The 23,288-nt window shown below is 39.6% G+C and overlaps 1 protein-coding gene across 1 annotated transcript; it reads right to left on the bottom strand.

The window, feature by feature from the left end:
* Positions 1-1,274: 1,274 nt before the first annotated feature.
* LOC121866270 (gastrula zinc finger protein XlCGF8.2DB-like) lies at positions 1,275-17,155 on the bottom strand. The gene is made up of 2 exons (XM_042365892.1): positions 17,000-17,155; positions 1,275-3,182 (listed from the first exon to the last, which is right to left on the bottom strand). The coding sequence occupies exon 2, from the start codon at positions 1,980-1,982 to the stop codon at positions 1,275-1,277; it is 708 nt and encodes a 235-aa protein (XP_042221826.1). The 5' UTR covers positions 1,983-3,182; positions 17,000-17,155.
* Positions 17,156-23,288: the final 6,133 nt, after the last annotated feature.

Below are 23,288 nucleotides of genomic sequence, written 5' to 3'. Positions count from 1 at the left end.
GGTATACCTGTAGTGTGTTGTATACCTCTACCATGTATGTCAGGTATACCTGTAGTGTGTTGTATACCTCTACCATGTATGTCAGGTATACCTGTAGTGTTGTATACCTCTACCATGTATGTCAGGTATACCTGTAGTGTGTTGTATACCTCTACCATGTATGTCTGGTATACCTGTAGTGTGTTGTATACCTCTACCATGTATGTCAGGTATACCTGTAGTGTGTTGTATACCTCTACCATGTATGTCAGGTATACCTGTAGTGTTGTATACCTCTACCATGTATGTCAGGTATACCTGTAGTGTGTTGTATACCTCTACCATGTATGTCAGGTATACCTGTAGTGTGTTGGTATACCTGTAGTGTGTTGTATACCTCTACCATGTATGTCAGGTATACCTGTAGTGTGTTGTATACCTCTACCATGTATGTCTGGTATACCTGTAGTGTGTTGTATACCTCTACCATGTATGTCAGGTATACCTGTAGTGTGTTGTACACCTCTCCCATGTATGTCAGGTATACCTGTAGTGTTGTATACCTCTACCATGTATGTCAGCTATACCTGTAGTGTGTTGTATACCTCTACCATGTATGTCAGGTATACCTGTAGTGTGTTGTACCCTTGCTCATGTATGTCAGGTATACCTGTAGTGTGTTGTACACCCCTCCCATGTATGTCAGGTATACCTGTAGTGTTGTATACCTCACCATGTATGTCAGCTATACCTGTAGTGTGTTGTATACTCCTACCATGTATGTCAGGTATACCTAGTGTTGTATACAGTACCTCTACCCTCACATTACTGATAGTTATATAAGGTGATACATTAATTACTTACCAATACAGTACATGTGTTACTATTGATTACACTGGCTACAAACCTTCAGTCCCTACCTGTGCATATAAACTTACTCTTTATCAAAACCACAAATATTCCACAAAACAGCTTCAGAATTCTTCCTTAACAAAATCTAGTTCTTCCTTAACAAAAATCTAGTTCTTCCTGGGCACTCCATCTCTTTTTAAAGAAGATTGATCAATTATCTCCGCTCTTGGTGAAGCTTCTAATTTACAAATGACTGAGAGTGTATCATAATTAGTTTCCTTTTTTCACTCCTTCAGAGACACACATCTCCACTGTTGGTTGGCAAGACAAGCTCATGTCCTGGCAACCTCTTTAATCTCATAATGATGAGAGTTGACCACTTGGTCAGTCTGGTGACATTCTGTGCATGTAATATAAAACTCTCATTCTCTTTTGAAAGTCTTTCATGCAACTTTACACATTGGAAAGGTTTTTTCTGGGTGATCTTTCTTGTGTCTTACTAGAAGATAACTTTTAGAAAAACCTTGATGACATTCTGAACACTGAAATGGTTTCTCTCCTGTATGAATTCTCATATGTCTCAATAAATGGTGTTTACGTCTAAATCTTTTAAGACATTCTGAACACTGAAATGGTTTCTCTCCTGTATGAATTCTCATATGACTCAATAAATCTTTTTTACTTCTAAATCCTTTAAGACATTCTGAACACTGAAATGGTTTCTCTCCTGTATGAATTACCATGTGTGTCAATAACCCCTGTTTACTACAAAATCCTTTAAGACATTCTGAACACTGAAATGGTTTCTCTCCTGTATGAATTCTCATATGACTCAATAAATCTTTTTTACTTCTAAATCCTTTAAGACATTCTGAACACTGAAATGGTTTCTCTCTAGTATGAATTCTCATATGTTCCACTAAAGTCTGTTTACGTCTAAATCCTTTAAGACATTCTGAACACAGAAATGGTTTCTCTCCTTTATGAATTACCATGTGTGTCAATAACCCCTGTTTACTACAAAATCCTTTAAGACATTCTGAACACACAAACAGAGTCTGGTGTGAGTCATCTTTCACATGTGTTACTTGATGTGATTTTACAGACAATTCTCTGGGAGACTCTGCCTGTTCCTCTGAGAGACCTTCCATTATAAAACTGTGTGTATTGTGTGTTCAAAGGTTTTAGTGACACTTAACTGGCAAACTGTTTCCTCCTACAAGAACTATTAATGTCTTGTTACTGTTAATTATATTTGACAATGAAAACTGAAACATACATCAATTAGTGAATGTGATTTGCTGACATGATGTTGAGATGGGAGGACAGTGAGGAGGTAAGTGTGATGGAATATCCAGTTTGTCAAGTGACTACACCATTATTAACAAGGTTCCTCTATACCTCTTTGAACTAAATGTAAAAATTGGTGTAAAGAATGAGTTACACATACAACTATACTTGTCATTAACAAACACTGTTTATGACTTACAACATCCACTATAAAAACACTCAACAGAGAAGTGTACAAAAATTATACTGTACACTATTGTTATATGTGCAGTTCCTCTGGTGTACAGCAAACAATAACACTCAGGCTGACATAGTACAGTGATGGCTGGTAAACAATAATACTCAGGCTGATATACTACTGTACTTGTGATGGCTGGTAAACAATAATACTCAGGCTGATATACTACTGTACTTGTGACGGCTGGTAAACAATAATACTCAGGCTGATATACTAGGGTACTTGTGACGGCTGGTAAACAATAATACTCAGGCTGATATACTAGTGTACTTGTGACAGCTGGTAAACTTTTACTACATGTGACAAAAGTTTCATGAGGGGAGAAATCTTTACAACATATTTCCACATCAAAGAATAATTTCTTGTCAACTTAGAATTGTTTCGTTCAGTTGGTAATACTTTGTCTATGTCCACTGTTGTTTACACCTGCACCAAACATAATGTTCTGCCTTTCCTAAATTCGTGACCAACAAAGTCATTGTTGAATACAATCTAGGATTGTCAAACAGAACCCTAACAACTGTAACCAGGCAAGAACTTTATGATGAATTTGAAGCAAGCAGACAAGTGGAAACAGTGAAGTTCTAATACACTGAACTTAACAAATAATGTTTTGGAAAAATTTTTAACGCTCAACACCACAATAACCTGATCACTGGGGTCTGATAAACACCTCTGTGACCTCTACTCTGCAATATTTTTTGCACTACCATTTAAAGGATGACTATGGGGTGCACAATAAACTAGCAGCTTTCCATGGCAATCAGTGTTGTCACAATTTACTGCTTGTCTTCCCACTGCCATTTGTTTTTTCACTCCATATCTGTGGAAGTAAAGTAGAACATATTAGTGAAATAATATAAGAGAGTTCCTTTAAATAACTGAAGATACACCTCACCCACACACAAAACACCAGTACAGGTTTGTGTTCCTCAAATACCTAATGTTAGTAAAAATTATCACTAAACGAGGGATAACAGCAAAGGGCGAACAACAGGTTCACCCAGCAGGGCAGTACACACTGTGCTCCCTAATAAACCAATTAGTTATAAATGGTTTCAAAATTAAACGATTGGTTTATTATATACAGTAAACGATGTGGTTCAGAGTTAAATGATTTAATGAGCACAAGGTGAGTCAAATTCAATCAAATTGCATACATCATAAATGAACAAAAATGGTTTAGATAAACAATAAAAATGATACTTAACATATCCAGGGTGTCTACTGGCCAGAGAAAAAAAATCCTTGATTATCCAGGTTTTCCAGATGTAAATTAAAAAAATTCCAAGTACAGCGGTCCCTCGATTAACGGACACAATTGGTTCCACAGAGTCGTTCGTTAACCGAAAGTTTCGTTAACTGAATCTATTATTTCAATGGGATATTGGGTAATTGGTTCCAACTCTCAGAAAAAGAACATACAAAGTACTGTATACAGGTAATAGAATTAACAAAACATTAAATATAAACTAAATACAGCACTACTACTCCTAGACTTACGACAAACTATACCTACGACCACCCAGATATAGGACCGCCTTAGTCGTACCAAAATTTTGTCAAATTACGTATTTTCGAGTCCCAACGTTAGTGATTGCGCTGTGTACTGACAAAATTTTTGTTTGTAATTCACTTTAAAATGGCTGTCAAGCTTAAAAGTGAGAGTATTTGACATGAAGATACCCTCTTAAAATGTTATTTACTACCTTTGAGAGTTATACGATTCAGTGTGGCTACTTGTACACCTAGACTAATGATTAATGAATAAACCAGAGTATATGAAGGTGCATAATACTGTACACTACAATATTACTTATTGATGCTAAATACACTACAATAATTTTTCATTAAGTGGTGATAAATACACTACAATAGTAATTATTAAGTGGTGATAAATACACTACAGTAGTATTCATTAAGTGGTGATAAATACACTACAATAATTTTTCATTAAGTGGTGATAAATACACTACAATAATTTTTCATTAAGTGGTGATAAATACACTACAATAATTTTTCATTAAGTGGTGATAAATACACTACAGTAGTATTCATTAAGTGGTGATAAATACACTACAATAATTTTTATTAAGTGGTGATAAATACACTACAATAATTTTTCATTAAGTGGTGATAAATACACTACAATAGTTTTTCATTAAGTGGTGATAAATACACTACAATAATTTTTCATTAAGTGGTGATAAATACACTACAATAATTTTTATTAAGTGGTGATAAATACACTACAATAATTTTTCACTTAAGTGGTGATAAATACACTACAATAATTTTTCATTAAGTGGTGATAAATACACTACAATAATATTTCATTAAGTGGTGATAAATACACTACAATAATTTTTATTAAGTGGTGATAAATACACTACAATAATTTTTCATTAAGTGGTGATAAATACACTACAATAATTTTTCATTAAGTGGTGATAAATACACTACAGTAGTATTCATTAAGTGGTGATAAATACACTACAATAATTTTTCATTAAGTGGTGATAAATACACTACAATAATTTTTCATTAAGTGGTGATAAATACACTACAATAATTTTTCATTAAGTGGTGATAAATACACTACAGTAGTATTCATTAAGTGGTGATAAATACACTACAATAATTTTTCATTAAGTGGTGATAAATACACTACAATAATTTTTCACTACAATAATTTTTCATTAAGTGGTGATAAATACACTACAATAGTTTTTCATTAAGTGGTGATAAATACACTACAATAATTTTTCATTAAGTGGTGATAAATACACTACAATAATTTTTATTAAGTGGTGATAAATACACTACAATAATTTTTCATTAAGTGGTGATAAATACACTACAATAATTTTTCATTAAGTGGTGATAAATACACTACAATAATTTTTCATTAAGTGGTGATAAATACACTACAATAATTTTTCATTAAGTGGTGATAAATACACAACTGTACTGTATTAATTAACTAAGTGTAGAAGACAACCATTGTGGTAAGCCAATCAGCTGTTTGCTCTTTGTAAACAATGACTCCTGGTTTTCTGTGAGGGATTTTTTTCAGGAAAGTTGATTCTTTTAGGATAATGTTTTATCAACCAGCCACCAAATGATCCTAAATTATCTGATAATTGTGGTGGAATTGTATAAAGAAGTGTTAAAGGAATCTTGTGGGAGATAGGGGGAGGGAGCCACACACCTGCCCTCCCCTCTGCCAGCTGCTCCCCTATAAACATTCGTCTTCACATACAATGCAGCTCCTCCCCGACTTAGGGCGGGGTTAGGGACCCAAATCCAGGTCGCAACTAACTTTTAAGCTTGCCAGCCATTTTAGAGTGAATTACAAACGAAAATTTTGTCTGTGTACTGATGTTGGAGCTCGAAAATACGTAATTTGACAAAATTTTGGTACGACTGAGGTAGGTCGCAAGTGCGAGTGGTCGTGAGTCGAGTAGGTCGTTAGTCGGGGAGGAGCTGTATACAGTGGTCCTTCGGTTAACGAGCACAATCCGTTCCAGCAGGTTGCTCGTTAACCGAAACCATTGTTCCAATGGGTAATTGGTTCCAGCTCACCGAAAATTGCCTAAATTCAACAAAAAAGGTAGAAAAGAACACTTACTTTGAGGTGTGTATATAGAAGGCTCCTGGATGATGATGATGATGATGATGGGAATTAAAATGGGGGTGGAGGAGAAGGGAGAAGAGAAGGCATTGGGGTGGAAGAGAAGTCACCCCATGGCGCCATTTCACCCATAAAATTTTAGCTCTCTTGGTGTAATTCAAGATTATTTTCTTTAAATCAACACTGCACTGCATTATATATTGTCAATATGTAAAATAAATTTCAAAATGACCAATAATTTGCTCGCAAACACAGAAAAAAAGCGTTTAGTTGAAGTCTCAAGCAGGATGTTACCTCCACTGAAGAGACAGAGAGACTGGCGCCTGTTTGGTCTGTTGCCAGGCTGGGTGGCGCACATTAAACTAGTTTCCTTACCTTCAATTATGTTCAATAATTGTTAAAATGACTAAAAAATTTAATATTAAACTTTTAAAATTATTGAATAGTATAAACTTCTTGATATTTTCTAAAATAATAAGGAATTTAAGCCCTAAAACCGATTACTGTATTGGACCGCCAAATGCAAGCGAAAACATGTTGAGGTCGGCTCGTAAAAAACTCATAAATCTAGGGATTGCTCGTTAACAGAAGTGAAGAATCTTAAGGAAGGTAAATCGTTAACCGAAATCTCATTAACCGAGGGATCACTGTACAGTACAGTATTCCTATACTTATTTCTTCTTATTTTTATCTTTATAGTTCTGTACAGTAAACAGTTTTCTCTTTATTCATAAGACAAATTCTGTGGTTACTTGCATATAACACTTTACAGTAAATAACAATCATCTCGGTGACAACCAGACTTATATGTCTGATTTTCAACCCCAAGAGTTTTCATATTTTTGTTCTTATTGGTGTAATATTCTTTTAATAACCTTGTTATACACTTAAAGACCTTAGTTGTTAAGTGCAGTAATAACATAACTGATTTTCTGTATATATTGTTTTAAGAAAACTATGGCTACAGGAGGAAAATACATACCAAAGTTTTTACCTAAATATTCCCTGCTGAAATGGTGGGCGAGTCTTATATAGCCGTGAGTCGTATATAGCTGTGAGTCTTATATAGCCGTGAGCCTTATATAGCCGCGAGTCTTATATAACCATGTCTTATATAGCCGTGCATGTTATATAGCCGTGAGTCTTATATAGCCGTGCGTCTTATATAGCTGTGCATCTTATATAACCGTGTCTTATATAGCAGTGCATGTTATATAGCCCTGCATCGTATATAGCCGTGAGTCTTATAGCCGTGTCTTATATAGCCGTGCATCTTATATAGCCGTGAGTCTTATATAGCCGTGCGTCTTATATAGCTGTGCGTCTTATATAACCGTGTCTTATATAGCAGTGCATGTTATATAGCCGTGAGTCTTATATAGCCGTGAGTCTTATATAGCCGTGAGCCTTATATAGCCGCGAGTCTTATATAGCCGCGAGTCTTATATGCCGTAAAATTTGGAAAGACGGAATAACAAAATAAGAGGTTTTTAATAATATGTATATGTACAGTAGGATCTAGCCATTGCTAATGTAGATAATTATATAGGACTAGCCCGTGAGCAAAATTGATAGAAGACAATTAAAAAAAAAAAAGATTTTCAGTGTTATATTATAGTGGACACTGTTGTAGTTTGTGGAATTATGTTAAAAACTGAATATTTTTAAAATAAACGCTACTTAACATTTGTGGGTATGAAGAACAGACCTAACCAACCAAACCAAACAAACCTATCTAACCTTACCTAACTTCCCCAGTATTAAATAGGCGGCTGCATTTATGAAAAAAAACCCACCTTACCCTAAAAAAATTCCTACAAAAGGTTTCTCAACTGTTTATTGTAGTGTCAGGTGTGATTAATAACATATCAAAAGTCTACCGCAGTCTGGCCATGAGAAAGGTCTAATTTTCAAGATGGCGTCAAATAGCCACCAAATCATAAAAATGCCTGTTACTCCTTCATTATTCATCCTAGAGAAGTAATTTTGATGTCTAGCCCCATGTTTCGGTGGCCTAGGAATCTGTTTGGCTTGTTAAAAAAGCGACATGTTTACATAATTGTGAAATCCAAGATACAATTTGCTTTGTGTGACTGTTTATTTACATTATTTATTTACTGACTTTATTTACTAATGACCTTCACTTTCGCATCTTTTCAGGCCTGACCATGAGTGCTAGCACTGTAAACCAAGAGACTTGCCCCATTTGCTGTGAAGACTTAGATGTTTCTGATGTGGTTGAACTTCGTCAGAAGGGAGCTGATGGAATCAACAGTGCGAGTGTGCAAAGAGGGGATGTAGTTGTTTCAGCTGATGAAAAAGTACACATTACATGTCGAAAGAGGTACAACAATCCAAAAGACATTGAAAATAAAAAAAGAAAGAAAGTTGAGCCACCAAAGAGAAGTGCCAGAGTATCATCCAGTCCTTTCAACAGCCAAACGGATTGCCTTTTCTGTGGGACTACAGTAACACCAAGAGGTGCAAGCTTTAGTTATGTAAAGACCGATACGTTTGTGCAGACCATTCTTGAGTGTTGTGACAGTCGTTCAGATGAATGGGCCTTCACTATGAAAGGCAGGATTGAATATTATGGCTGTGATCTACATGCTGCAGACTGTATTTACCATCACTCTTGCAGTGGTAATTTCCAGTCTGGGCTGAGCATACCACTACAGTTCCAGAATGTCCCAGAGGCAAAGCGCAGAAAGTCAGGCCGGCCCAAAAACGAAGATCAGGAGCAGGCATTCATGAACGTTTGCTCTTACCTTGAGAATAATGATGAAGAACAATTGACAATTTCACATTTACGAGAAAAAATGAAGGAATTTCTGACAAATAAAGATTCTGAACCATATGGAAATCAATACCTCAAAGGACAATTGAAAGAACAGTATGGGGACAATGTTCATTTTGTTGAAGGGGAAGGCCTTTATGATATAGTGACAATGAGGGAAAAGACATCACAGATACTGAGATCTTATTTCAACATCCAAGCAAAGGACGAAGAATCACAGAAACAGTCGATCATTGAAACAGCGGCACAACTCATTAAAAGTGATATCAAGTCTAATGTGCCATCACTTACAGATCAGTATCCAAGTGCAAAGTCACTCAAGCTCGATTCTGCCCTTTCATTTGTTCCCGACACTCTGCAGATGCTGTTGAATGGTCTTTTCGTGGGAAAGGAGACAAGACGAAAGGTTGCAGGAATAGGACATGCAATTGTCCAGGCAGATCAACCACGTGCTGTTGTAGCTCCCTTACAAGTTGGCCTTGCAGTGCAGGTACATCATATGTATCGGTCACAGTTCCTGGTGGATACCCTTCATGAAATGGGATTTAGTTCTTCTTACAGTAAAAGTCCAAAAATCCGGATGCCAGAAATCCGGACCACCCGAGAATCCGGACTTTTGGAAAACTAATAATTATTATTATTATTTTTTTTTTTTAGCGGGCTTTTGTGTGTATGTGCGCATGCGTGAGCGCCACAGCTGCACAGCGACAACAAGGGACCACGTGGTCTCCACTTTAAAACGAGCAATCAAACTGTGACAACATACCGTATATACTCATCTATAACCCCCCCCTCGTTTATCTGTCGACTCTGATTTTTTGACCAAGAAATCGTTAATTTATGATATTCCTCGTTTATAGTTCGACCCACGTTTTTGAGGGTAAGGGAAAAACAAAACCTTCAGTAAAAACACACTATGTCCTATAAACTGAGGCTCGCCGTGCCTGAAACACGAGTGCGGAAGGCAAATTGTTTACCATTTATTATGACGACACTTTACACTGAAACGCGGGTAGTTTCAACAAAAATATTGTATATTTCCATTCAAGTATTTATTCAAGTCAATTAGGAGGGAATATTATTGTAATACAACAGTTTTTAAACTAAACCATTCGAAAAGCGATTACGGTAACATCTTTTGAACGAAAGAAAGCGAAAGTCATTGTTTTCGTCACGATTTGATCCCACTTTCCACTGTAATACGGACGTCATTTTAGCAAAAATATTACATTTCCGTGAATGCATTATATCAAGCACAGTATGAATAGAATACCATTGTAATATAACAATATTTTGACTCCTACTCTTTCCATTTACAGATTACTGTACAAGCCCATAATAATGGCTCCTAAAGTAGATAAACTTCGTTGTGTGAAGAGAAAGAAGAACACGTTGAAATTGAGTGACAAACTTGAAATAATTAAGAAACTAGAACGTGGTGTGAGCAATACTGTTCTAATGGAAACATACGACATTGGAAAGTCTACAATTTATGATATAAAAAAGGCAAAGAATAAAGTTCTAGAATTCACAGCTTTTTCATTAAAACTGCTCGTTTTGATAAATGAAGCATGCTATATTTGCTAATGAATAAACTATCAAAATGTACCTGTTCATCCCTTCTTTATTCCTCCTTAAATTTGAATTTTAAAAGTACTGCCTGAGAATCCGGAAAATCCGAAAATCCGGACCGACCCAATCCCCAAGCAGTCCGGATTTTTGGACTTCTACTGTATAAAGAAGTCATGCGTTTTGAAAAGAATGCAGCGGATTACGTTGCTGCAGATTTGTTAGTGGATGAAATTGATTTGCTAGACATGACATTCCTTTTTGCCAGGGATAATGTTGACCACAATATCCTTACTATTGATGGCAGGGGGACCTTCCATGGAATGGGGATCATAGCAGCACTCACCCCAGGGCGAAAGAAGGATCATGTCATTCCAAGGAAAAACGTTACCAACTTTGATTTTTCAGCGAAAAGTAAAATTCCAATCATTGAACATCACTTCGCTAAACATGTGCACCAAACCATCATGTTTGAACAACTCCCGGCATTGGTCAGCAGTGATAAGACAATTAATGTACTGTGGGAGCTTTCAATAAACTTCAAGCAGGAAACCCCTGGGTGGCAGGGAATGATGCATATCATTTATCAAGGATTAGAGCACCCAGGCCAATCATCAATTGCATTTTTGCCTATGATTGACTTGTACTCTGGGGACAAGACATGCATTCTGTCCACGCTTGATTTCATTTGTGATCTCGCTACCAAACACCATGCTCCGCCCATTATTACGTTTGATCAGCCCCTGTATTGGAAAGCTGCAGAGATCATCATGGATGCACCACAGAGTAGCCACTTGAAAAGCATTGTCTTGATGTTTTCACACATTCATGAACCTTCTTGGTGCAATAGGCACACTGAAGGAAGGCACAGGCCTCAGGAGCATTATGGAAGTTGTCTATGGTGGAAATGCCATCCAGCATATGATGACTGGAAAATCAGTGCAAAGAGCTTTCAGTGGACATTTGCTGGTGGACAGATATCTCAGTCACCTGGTTGTGTCGGATCTGCTGAAGGATAACCCACAGTTCGAGTCAATGGTAGACCAGGTGGAAGACCTTGGTGGCAAAAGAGACGACTTTGGAGAGCGCTGTAGCATCAGATATGTTGATCCAGATCAAAGATATGATTGACACAAAGAAGGCAGAACTTAGTGCAAGGTCAAAAACCAGTCAGCTGTGGATAAACGATCAGAGAATGCTGCAGACTGCTCGAATGGTGATCAGAGCGGATCGCACAGGATCTTGGATGATGCACTTGCGCGCAGTATCAGATTGCCTGCCAATATTTGCCCCCGCTGGGCACTACAACTATCTGAAATCTGCATATTTCTAAGTCCAAGAAATGTGCCAACTCGAGGCTAGACATCCTGATGTATATGACAAATTTTCTAGGGGTTTCCATGTGATCCGCCGTAGCAACCAGTACTGGGCAGGCCTTAGCTCTGACCTTATGATCGAGCAGACACTGATGCGGTCCTTAAAGAGTGGTGGAGGCTTGACTCATGGAAGTGGAATGACTGAAGAAATGCGGGCATTATGGACCATGTCCATACCCATCACATCTGAGTACACCAATGCCATGCAGGAATTCAATGACCTCACCTACACGACCAGCGAGCAACACCGAGAATCAACAGAAGCAAGGATGAAACGAGATCACTCTGACCTGGAAAAGATCAAGGAAAAACTGTCCACATGCATGCCATTTTCTCCAGACCCATCTCTGAGAAACATCATTACTGGTTTAGTTGCCAAAGAGGATGTGAATGTGCATGAGTATGAGACTGTTGGGAATGAGATTATTGAAAAAATGGTTGGAAAACCTGTTTTTGGGATCTCATTCAAACGGAATGACCGGGCAAAAACCCTCACACGAGTCCACCATCAAATTTGCCCAAGGCCGAACCATTGACCCTGCTCTGCTGTTCCAAAGATTTCTGGTTCTGTCAAAACCCCGAGACCTTTCACTGGAAGATGTAATGAGCTATGAGCTCAGCCCATTCCCTACAGCCCTATTTGAAGCCAAGGAAATCTTTCGTAAAACTGACAAGCCCCAACTAGCACATGCAGTTGCTGAGTATTCAAGCAAGAAATCAAAAGAAGCTGTCATGGATTCTATCCCACTAACCGAACATTATGTCCTTGATGGTGGTTCCCTGGTCCATTGCTTGCCATGGAAAAAGGGTGACAGTTATGGTGCCATTGCACGGATGTATGCTGACTTTACCATACGCCATTATGGAAAAGCAACCATAGTTTTTGATGGCTATAGTGAAGGTCCTTCCACCAAAGACAATACGCATCAGCGACGTGGGCAAAACACCCGCCCGATCATCAGCTTCAATGCAAAAACTGAGTGTTGGAAGAAAGGATGATTTCCTTTCCACATCTTGCAACAAACAACGACTTATTGATCTTGTAACTGAGGAACTACATAAGAAGGGCTACACTGTTATCAATGCATTAGGGGATGCAGACATGGACATTGTCAAGGCTGCAATGAAGGCGTCACAACATCAGCTCACGACCTTGATAGGGGAGGATACAGACCTGCTCATTCTTCTCCTCTACTATGCTGAAGCAAACAATAGGGGCCTCTATTTTCGTTCGGACAAGTCCACAGTTCCTAAGGTGTACAACATCAGTGAGATGAAACAAGTCCTGGGTAGTGACATGTGTTCTCAGTTGCTGTTTATCCACGCTTTCACAGGATGTGACACAACTTCCCACATTTTCAGTGTTGGCAAAAAGTCAGCGTTCCAGAAACTTGTGAATGGTGAATTGACCATTCAGACCTGTGCGAATGCGTTTCTGCTCCCAAATCAAGCAAACAGTGTCATAGAGGACCTTGGGAGCAAGGCGATGGCAGTTCTGTTTGGTGGCAAGAGTACCGATTCACTTGCCTCTGTGTGCTACAACCTTTTGATTAAGAAAATTGTCTCCGCCAAGTCATTTGTTACCCCAGAACGTCTCCCTCCTACCAAGTCCTCGACTAAATATCATAGCTTTAGAGTGCATTACCAGATCAAGGTGTGGACTGGAAAGGAGAGTGACATGAATGCAGTGGATTGGGGATAGAAACTGGAGGACAATCAGTTTGTGCCAGTTATGACCAAGAAAGCTACTGTGCCAGAAAGCCTCCTGCAGATGGTCCACTGTAATTGCACAACTGCCTGCCGAACACGTTGTAGTTGCAGAGGATACGGACTACCATGCACACCCGATTGTGGACCATGTCAAATTGAAAACTGTGAGAATCCACATAATCAACCTTTACAGGAGGAAGAATGTAACTATGACTATTTGTAAACCTGGTTCAGATCAAAGGCATTTTTCAGAAATATATATTATGGGATTTGTTATAACTTTTTACCAGTAATCACTACTATGTTAAATATGCTAATTGGTTTCCTAGATGCCCAAAACAAGGGGTCAGGCACCAGAATTATCTGTCTAGGATGAATAATGATGGAGTCATTGGCATTTTCATAGTTTGGTGGCCATATTTGTCTGCCATCTTGGATTTTGTAATTCTGTAATCACTTCACTATTATTTTAAATATGCTAACTGGATTCCTAGATCCCCAAAACATGGGGTTAGACAACGAAATTACTTGTCTAATATGAATTAGAAAGCGTAATGGGCATTTTCATAGTTTGGCAGCCATATTACATAAGAACATAAGAAAGTGGGATACTGCAGGAGGCCGACTGGCCCATACAGGGCAGATCCCTTTCACACCCATCCCAGCACTTCCATGTGCCTATCCAACTTCGTCTTGAAGCTCCCTAGCGTCCCCGATCCTACTATAGCACTCGGTAGCCTATTCCACATATCCACAACTCTATTACCAAACCAGTGCTTGCCTATATCCTTTCTGAATCGGAATTTATCTAATTTAAAGCCATTTGTTCTAGTTATTTCGTTATTACTGAGCTTCAGAACATCTTCCATTTTACCCTTGTTAATCCCACTTACCCACTTGTACACCTCTATCATATCTCCCTAACTCTCGCCTCTCTAATGAATGTAAGCTAAGCTTTTCAGTCTTTCTTCATATGGAAGGTTTCTAATATTATGGATCATTTTTGTCATTCTTCTTTGTACTCTCTCCAAAGAATCTATGTCCATTCTATAATAAGGACACCAGAACTGAACCGCATAATCCATGTGTGGCCTCACTAATGCTAGGTAAAGTTTCATGATAACGTCAGCAGTTCTGTTACTCACAGACCTAGATATGAACCCAAGAATCCTGTTTGCCTTGTTGCGAACGCTAATACATTGTTTTCTAGGTTTCAAATCGTTGCTAACAAATACACCTAGATCTTTTTCACAAACTGAGTTTTCTATTTCCGTGTTACCTAGTTTATACTTAACGTTTGTATTCGTCTTCCCTATCTGTAGTACCTTGCATTTATCAGTATTAAAATTCATTTGCCAGTCTACTGACCACTCATATTGGTCCTCCATCTTAAATTATGTAATTATGTAATGGCTTCACTATAATTTAGATATGCTAACTGGATTCCTAGATCCCCAAAACATGGGTTAGGCACCAAAATTACTTCTCTAGGATGAATAATGAAGGAGTAACGGGCATTTTAAGGATCTGGTGACTAACTTCAACGCCATCTTGAAAATTAGACCTTTCTTGTGGTCAAACTGTGGTAGACTTTTGATATGTTATTAAGCACACCTGATACTACAATAAACAGTTGAGAAACCTTTGTAGGAATTTTTTTTGGGGGTCAAACCATATTTTCAGCCGACTAAAACAGAAAGAACTTACTTTGCTACGGTGAAATTTGAGGCATTTTCTTGACGTGAGATGATAAGGCAGTCCTGGCGGGTTAGTCCTATAGTGTATATATGTATTAACCCTAATGTAGATCAACCTCAATATTAAGGGAAGTTTTTTAAGATCGATTTCGTTCGTGGCATTCGTTAGGTTCCTAGGTTCTTTCGTTGGGTTTACATCTACCACAAAAAATAAATGTACAATTTGGTTTAAAATTTTTGACACACTATTAGCATAATATTAAACACATAAATGAACATGACACTACATAGAACTTACTAGAACCTGACCTAATAGGTTGGATTTGTTAGGTCAGGTTCTACTAGGATTTAGTAGGTTCTATGCATTGTCATTACCATTTCTGTGTTTAATATCATGCTAATAGGGTGTATAAAAAATATAAACCTTGTCCAGTGTTTTTTGTTGACGAAATCGCTCGCAGCACTAAGTAATCATTTACCAGCAATAAATATATGATAAAGGTGTAGAAGAGGGTGACCACCAGAAGGAATAGTCCAAATTGGTTGAGATTTTTTCTACACACTAATATCATGATATTAAACACAAAAATGGAAACAACAGGTTCTATTAGGTTCTATGCATTATCATGTTAATTTATATGTTAAACAACGTACCTTAATATTGAGGTTGATATAAATCACCAATGGCGAGGAGGAATACGTGGAAGCGTTCACCATCATTTAGGAAACGTCTCTTGAAAAGGGATTCAGCGAGGTAAACAACAAAAATGGCGCCGGGAGGAGAATTGTGAAGCAGGTTAGAGTAAATAAAATAAATACTTACATCTTAACAGAAAGTTGTCGTTTCTCTTAATATACTTAAAATCATCAAAACAATAAGTACAGCAAAAATAAAGAAAATCAACAAACAACGGTGAATTTTTATCTTGCACAGGTATTTCTCTCGCTGTTATTAATATGTATTTCGCAATGTTTAGACAATTCTAAGACCTTTATCATCTGTGATATTTACACCAGAAATTACAGTAAGGATAACCGAGATATTAATTTTTCACTATTATTAGATTTGGTCAGTCACAAGTGTCGCCATTTGTTGTTTACGTCTCACAGAGAAGGTCTGACCACCCATCACACGGTGCTCTTTACCTCCGTGTTGGCTTCTTGAGCATCTACAGCACATGTGGGGGATGTTGTGGGAGTTTCTTATTGGCTACAGTGATAGGAGACTTATAATTGGGCAAGAGTTTTTTGTCTTAGCCAATGAACAATACGTAGGTGAGTCGGGAGCGGAGACTTGATTTTTCAATACCAGAATATCCAGATATGGCCGAACAGGTGGAAAGAGCTGTGCCGACAATGTGATAGAGATTATTTTACCCCAAGTGCAGAGTTTTATCAGAAAATAGTGTTGTGTTAGGTTAGGTTAGGTTAGGTTAGGTCAAGTCAGGTCAGGTTAGGAATTAATATCAAATCCGTTTGAAACTCATCAAATAACATGGGAAAAACATTTTCAATATCCAAACAATGACCGGTATATAAGCTTTGGGTAGAGTTCCCTTTAACTTGGCTTATATATAAATAAGTTGAGAGATTAAGGTACAAACCCAAAATGGTCTTTTATCATTATAGAACCTAACCTCATCAACCAAAGAAACCTACCTAACCTAACTTCCTAGCTGGGGACGGATCCCCCCCCCCCCCTCCATCATATTAAACAGAAAGTACTTAACCAATCAAAGTGCACTCACGGTAAAATAGCATTAGTGGGACCTTAGCCGGTCACGGCAAAATATCCAGTGTCATAAATTAGTTTATGGCCCCAAGTTGGTGGTTGAGGCACACAACTGTGTAAGTTACCTGTGTTGTGAGAGTTGGACGGTCAACTCCTGCTCGGCCCGGACACGTGTCCTCCTTCCTCCTGTACTAACACCAACCGACCAAGCCGATAACATTAATAAAATAATAACCGTTGTACTGTACCGCCAGTCTCTTTTGTTGTGACTTGTAAGATGGTTCTTGTGACTCATCTTTTTCTTTGGTCTTTATTATATTTGTAGAATATTTTTACTTCTTTCTATTTAATATTGTGGATTTTATTTACATTTAAGTGCTAATATAAATAGTTATGGGTGGTAGAGCTATTGTACAGATCATCAAGCAACATAAACATGCTAAACCTGTTGCATTAAACCTTGGGGACGCTGTTATGTTAAGAGAACCTGAAGGAACTCTAAACGTTCGGCAAAATTTTCTGGTCCATTCTGCATAATCTCAAAAGAATCAGGCAACAAATTTAAAATTTGGAAGCCTAATGCACAGATTGCAGATGTGCACACGGATCGTCTGAAGAAGACCCAGATAAATGTATTACCCACTAGCGTAGCTAGGGGGGGCGGTCCGCCCCGGGCGGCACTTTTGGGTCTGCTCATCACCCATATCTGCAGCTACTGGAGATGTTAATCCATCCCTTTGTATCGGCGTCGACCCAAAAAGAAGAAACATATGTTTGGTGAAGGATCACGAGATGCTGAATTGCCATACGACATTGAATTGAGGAGAGAAATGTTTTCTTCGCTGGACAGAGTGATCCAAGAAATAACTTTGAGATTTCAACAGCTTCATGAACTTGCTGAGAAATATGCCTTCCTTACCCCATTGAATCTTTTGGATGATAAATATGAGTGTCAAATAGATCACGATCACGACGACATTGATAAAGAGGAGTTCCTCGTTGAGAGAAAAAGACTTCAGCATTTTGTTGCTGTTGCTGCTATAACTATTAAAGACAGAATACAGACGTGGAAAGAAGGCCCCCTTGAACTTTTGCAGTTTATTCAAAAGTATAACCTTAGGAACTCGGTTCCAAATATAGTAATAATGCTGAGGATTTTCGTCACAATTGCTGTTAGTGTTGCTACCTGTGAGAGGAGTTTTTCGAAACTAAAACTGATCAAGAATTACTTAAGATCTACTATGAGCACCTTGCGGTTGAGAAATCTTGCCATACTGTCTATAGAGCGACAATTGACAGATGAAATAGTTTTTGACAATGTCATTGAAGAATTTGCCAACAAAAAACAAGAAAAGTTACTTTGTAGAAAGTTGTAGTTTTCATTTCAGAAATAAAGATGGTCCTAATTTTTTACACTTTTTTACTTTTTTCCCTATCCTATTTGTCGTTTTTGCTTTTTGTTTAACTGTTACTTATAAAGTTTAAGTATGTTTGGTGTGTATTTAAAGCATACTATATTTGAGTATGTGAAGGTACAGTAATATTATAATGGTACACAAACTATTTAATATAGGCTATATATATATATATATAAGAGTGAGTCACTGTGCAATATGTATTTTTTGTGGGGGCACGGGGGGGGGGGGGCAAACTCAAGGGCCGCCCCGGGCGGCACACACTCTAGCTACGCCACTGGTATTACCTCCAGTTGATGATGATGTGATTGACACCTCCTTAAAGATTGTTCAGAAGCAGAGTGTCCCAAATGACTATTATATGAAACTTCGTTCTGCAAGCAGACGTTAAATCGTTTGTAATTCCTTAGCCTACAGAATGGCTTGGATCATCAGTGTGTTGCTTCTACACTGTTGTTGCACCGTTGTGTTGACATACATGTCCACATCAGTCCTCAAACCGGGTGCACTAGTGGCGCCTCTCGGACGCGTTTTCATAGTTGAGGACGTGGTGAACATCAAGTATGAACTCCATCCACTACTCCAACTTCAGCGTCAGATGGAAAACGTCGACGGCCAACTACAATCGGCATTGGACATCCTTCATGGTCTCAGCACGGCTTCTAATAATTCGACAATAGTTTCACAAACTATAGACCTTCTACACTTTCGTCTCCAGAACCTTCGCGAGCTTCTCGTAGATGTTGGGGAAAATCAACCGGCGTATCAAGCGGATCTTGCTAAAGAAGTGCATTCTCAGGCACAACGAAAAAGGGGTCTTTAATTTTGTGGGTCTCATCCAAAGAGCCTTGTTTGGCACGGCAACAGCCGATGATGTAGCTAAATTGGGGGACCGAATGAACGTTGTCATTCAGGCTGTATCTCAACAGAATCGTGTTATTTCTCAAACCTTTATTGCGATTACTGCTCTAGCATCAAAGGTTAATGCAATAATAGCAGAGCCTAACCAAGTTTCGAGGATTGTTACTAAGTTACAGAAAGCAATCCGGACGTTAGAATGGCTCCTTTATTTCACAGAATATTTGCATGCTGTGGAAATTTAGGTTCATAAAATTGTAACCTCTAGAAATGAACTAATAGACAGCATTGTAGATGCCGGGATAGGACATGTGGACGCGAAGCTTGTGCCTGTGCATACTCTTCTTGAAGCTTTAAAGATAGTCAAGTTGCAGTATCATTTAACTCCTATTTTTAATGACAATGAGGTTCAATATTATTACCCACTGTTGGAGTCAACCTTCACGCACAATACAATTCTGATCCACATTCCTATGCGAGGGCAACATGAGTTTAATGCATGGCATTTAGAACCCTTCCCCTGGTTTGTGAACGACACACTGTACACCCTAGATAGGCCTAAAGAACTTTTCTTAGATGAAGATTATTCTTTGTTATCAATAGAGGATTCTGAGGTACTGTCACGGTGTAACTCGTCTTATCTACACCTACACGTATTTCCAGCCTGCATATTTGCATTTATTCCTGCTGCAGAGGGAATATGTGAATTCGCGGTCAAACAAACAAATGTACGCACAGCACTTGCGCAATGCAGCTATAGGCCAGTTAGTGATAAAACTGTGTTTCACGCTCATCTGCACAATGTTCAGTAATTGTTCTTTCCAAATCTCACTACTGTTATATTAAAATGCCATGATGGTGTTAAGCAGCTAGTGGTGAAAGGGCACTACAAGGCTCCTGATTACTGTGAAATAACTTGTGGTACATTACAGACCTTGCCTACTCATCAGCATTTTGCTTTAAATCTTCAACTCCAGTCTGCTTTAATTCAACTGCCTACAATGAATTTCACTATTAAGGATATTCAAATAGTTTCAGAGAAATTAAAAGTTTTATCTTTCTTAAACGAGACACATTTTGCTGATTTGAAGAATAACTTGTCATTTTATCTATCTATCTTGCAATACCAAGCCTTACAATTCCCTCTATTTTGTTAATTCTGGCAATTATGTTCCTGCTCTGTTATTACAAGGCAGTGTCATCCAAATTCAACATTGTTCATAACATACTAACCCGTAAGTCACTAAAGTATAGGTCCCCTGTTGTAGCTAATACCCCTACAGTAGTTGAGTCCCCAGCTTAGTGTCTACATATCTGTTTATAACATGGTTAGGGTTGTCTAGGATGTACTGTACTCTGCGAGTTATTTAGGCCTCACGGAGCTCAGCTGGTAGGTGACCGAGCGATGTAATGGGCCCCTGTCTCATCAACAGAACATGTATATAAATGGGTCAATACATCTGATATTATATTCAGATTCACCACCCTGTAACTTTCCACTGTCTATGAGTAAGACATGAACGGTACACGTGAGAGGGCAACTCTCCCAAGAGGGAAGAAGCCCATAGTCAGCATTGTATGTAAGCCCGCACTGCGAGGCCCTTAGTCAGTCACTCACAGCAACTTATATCGTTTGGATGTGACCAACGTTTATATTACATAAACGCCGTCCCTTTCTCATTCACTCATATATAGTGGAACTTACGGTCGATCTACACTCAGGAATTAAAGATACAATCCTTTTATAATAAAACAAGCAACTACAGTTTGGGTTTCGTTACTTAAACCCAAATAATAAATATATGTGAACGGCCTGGTTAATTGGACAATCCAACCTATTCAACAGCACAAGAAGCTCCTGCAGGACTTGAAGCAGAAGAGGGAGGAGTCGAGGAGGAACGGGGACAGGTGTACATGGGTTATATTCAAGGTGAGGGTAGTGGAAGCAAGTGTGCCAACACAGGGCCGGGGGACAGCAGCGCACCCTCCACCCGGGAGGCGGCACCAGCTCCGCCTATCAGCCGGGAGGAGGCGAGCGCCTTGTAAGCAATGACATTTCTAATCACACCCTGCAAAATACAGTGTACTTAGCAAATGCTGCAGCATCTGAGAATGGGGTGGGGGGGAGCGGGGTTACTACTAAGAGCAGAGTCGTTACCGATACTGAGAACAAATTTGGGCTTGAATGTCATGAACACTTATACTGACGCTTTCCTTGATAAGAGAGAGGAGTTTGAAACACTACTGAAGGTACACCAACAGCATGGATAGAAGACTTTCTACATGACAGCAAGCAGTGTGTGGTGATTAATGGCACGAAATCATCATTCGTACCTGTCACAAGCGGGTTACCACAGGGCAATGTATTGGGACTGCTGTTGTTTGTTTGTTTCATAAATGACATGCCTGACGTTGTACACTCCTCCACACAAATGTTTACCGATGACGCCAAGTTTATTTCGGGAAATCAAGAACCAAGCTGACTGTGAATAGCTGCAGAAGGACCTCTGTGGGCTCCAGGAATGGTCGAAGAAATGGCTGCTGAGATTCAATGTCACGAAGTGTAAGAGGATGCACCTGGGGCGTACCAACGGTAGGGAGGCGTATCATATGTCCTAACGGGATGAAGAAACTGCACTATTTGACAGTCAATGTGAGAAGGACCCAGGTGTGTATGTTGACAATGAGGTGAAGTTCTCGGGCCATTGAGAGAAGAAGGCAAATCAGACAAATAAATTATTGGGTCTTATAAAAAGGTCGTTCAAATATCTAGATGGTCTGTCCCTCGTAACGATCTTCAGGAGTGAAGTGCTTCCCCATCTGGAGTACTGTCACGCCATCTGGTCCCCGAGATATGCTAGGGACTGTCAGTTGTTAGAAAATGTTCAAAGGGGGGCCACCAGACTGGTGCCTGCCCTTCGGCACCTCAGCTACCCTGAGAGATTGGAGCGCCTGAACTTGCCTAGCTTATACTACAGACGGGGAAGGGGCGACCTAATTGAGGTGTATAAGCATCTCAAGGGGCAATACTCAGTCGAGTGTCCTTACTTGGAGCTGGAGGACGCTCATCCCACGGGGTCACAGCTCAAGACTGAAGAAGCCGCAAGTCCAGAAAACTGTGAGGGCAAACTTATCCGGGGTGAGAGTTGTGAACTCTTGGAACCGTCTACCAGAAAGTGTTGTGACGGCTCCGAGTGTGAGCTCTTTCAAGACCAGACTTGACCAACACTGGAGCGGGTTCAGGTACATTCAGGAGCCGGTGCATGCCCAGTACTTGTCAACAGTGCGTGACAGAGACGTGACCGATCGCCCGGGCGGCTAATGAGCCGATCTTTTTTGTGAAGGGGACAAAAGTAAGTAAAAAATTAACAGTAGCCAGGGAGGGTAACAGTAGACAGGGAGAAGGGTAACAGGAGCCAGGGAGGGTAACAGGAGCCAGGGAGGGTAACAGGAGCCAGGGAGGGTAACAGGAGCCAGGGAGGGTAACAGGAGCCAGGGTAGGTAACAGTAGCCAGGGAGGGTAACAGTAGCCAGGGAAGGTAACAGGAGCCAGGGAAGGGTAAGGGATAACAGTGGGGAAGGTAACAGTAGCCAGGGAGGGCAGTAGCCAGGGGAACAGTAGCCAGGGGGGTAACAGTAACAGCCAGGAGGGTAACAGGAGCCAGGGTGTAGTAGCAGGAGGTAACAGAGCCAGGGAGGGTAACAGGAGCCAGGGAAGGTAACAACTAGCCAGTGAGGGTACAGTAGCCAGGGAGGGTAACAGTAGCCAGGAGAGGGGGAGAGGTAACAGTAGCCAGGGAGGGTAACAGTAGCCAGGAGGGTAACAGTAGCTGGGAGGGTAACAGTACAGGGAGGGTAGCCAGGGGAGAGTAGCTAGGGAGGGTAACAGTAGCCAGGGAGGGTACAGTAACCAGGAGGGTAACAGTAGCCAGAGGGTAACAGTAGCCAGGGAAGGTAACAGTAGTAGGGGAGGGTAGCAGTAGCTAGGGAGGGTAACAGGCAGGGAAGGCAGTAGACAGGAGGGGTAACAGGAGCCAGGGAGGGCAACAGTAGCCAGGGAGGGTAACAGTAGCCAGGGAGGGGTAACAGTAGCCAGGAGGGTAGCCAGGTAACAGTAGCCAGGGAGGGGTAAGGGTAACAG

The sequence above is a fragment of the Homarus americanus genome, unplaced genomic scaffold (assembly GCF_018991925.1).
Source record: "Homarus americanus isolate GMGI-L3 unplaced genomic scaffold, GMGI_Hamer_2.0 scaffold13628, whole genome shotgun sequence".
Lineage (NCBI taxonomy): Eukaryota > Metazoa > Arthropoda > Malacostraca > Decapoda > Nephropidae > Homarus > Homarus americanus.
This window is presented reverse-complemented; position numbering and strand designations above follow the sequence as displayed.

Bases quoted from the DNA above. Each gene is read 5' to 3' on its own strand.
- LOC121866270 (XM_042365892.1), bottom strand. From the start codon at position 1,982: ATGGAAGGTCTCTCAGAGGAACAGGCAGAGTCTCCCAGAGAATTGTCT.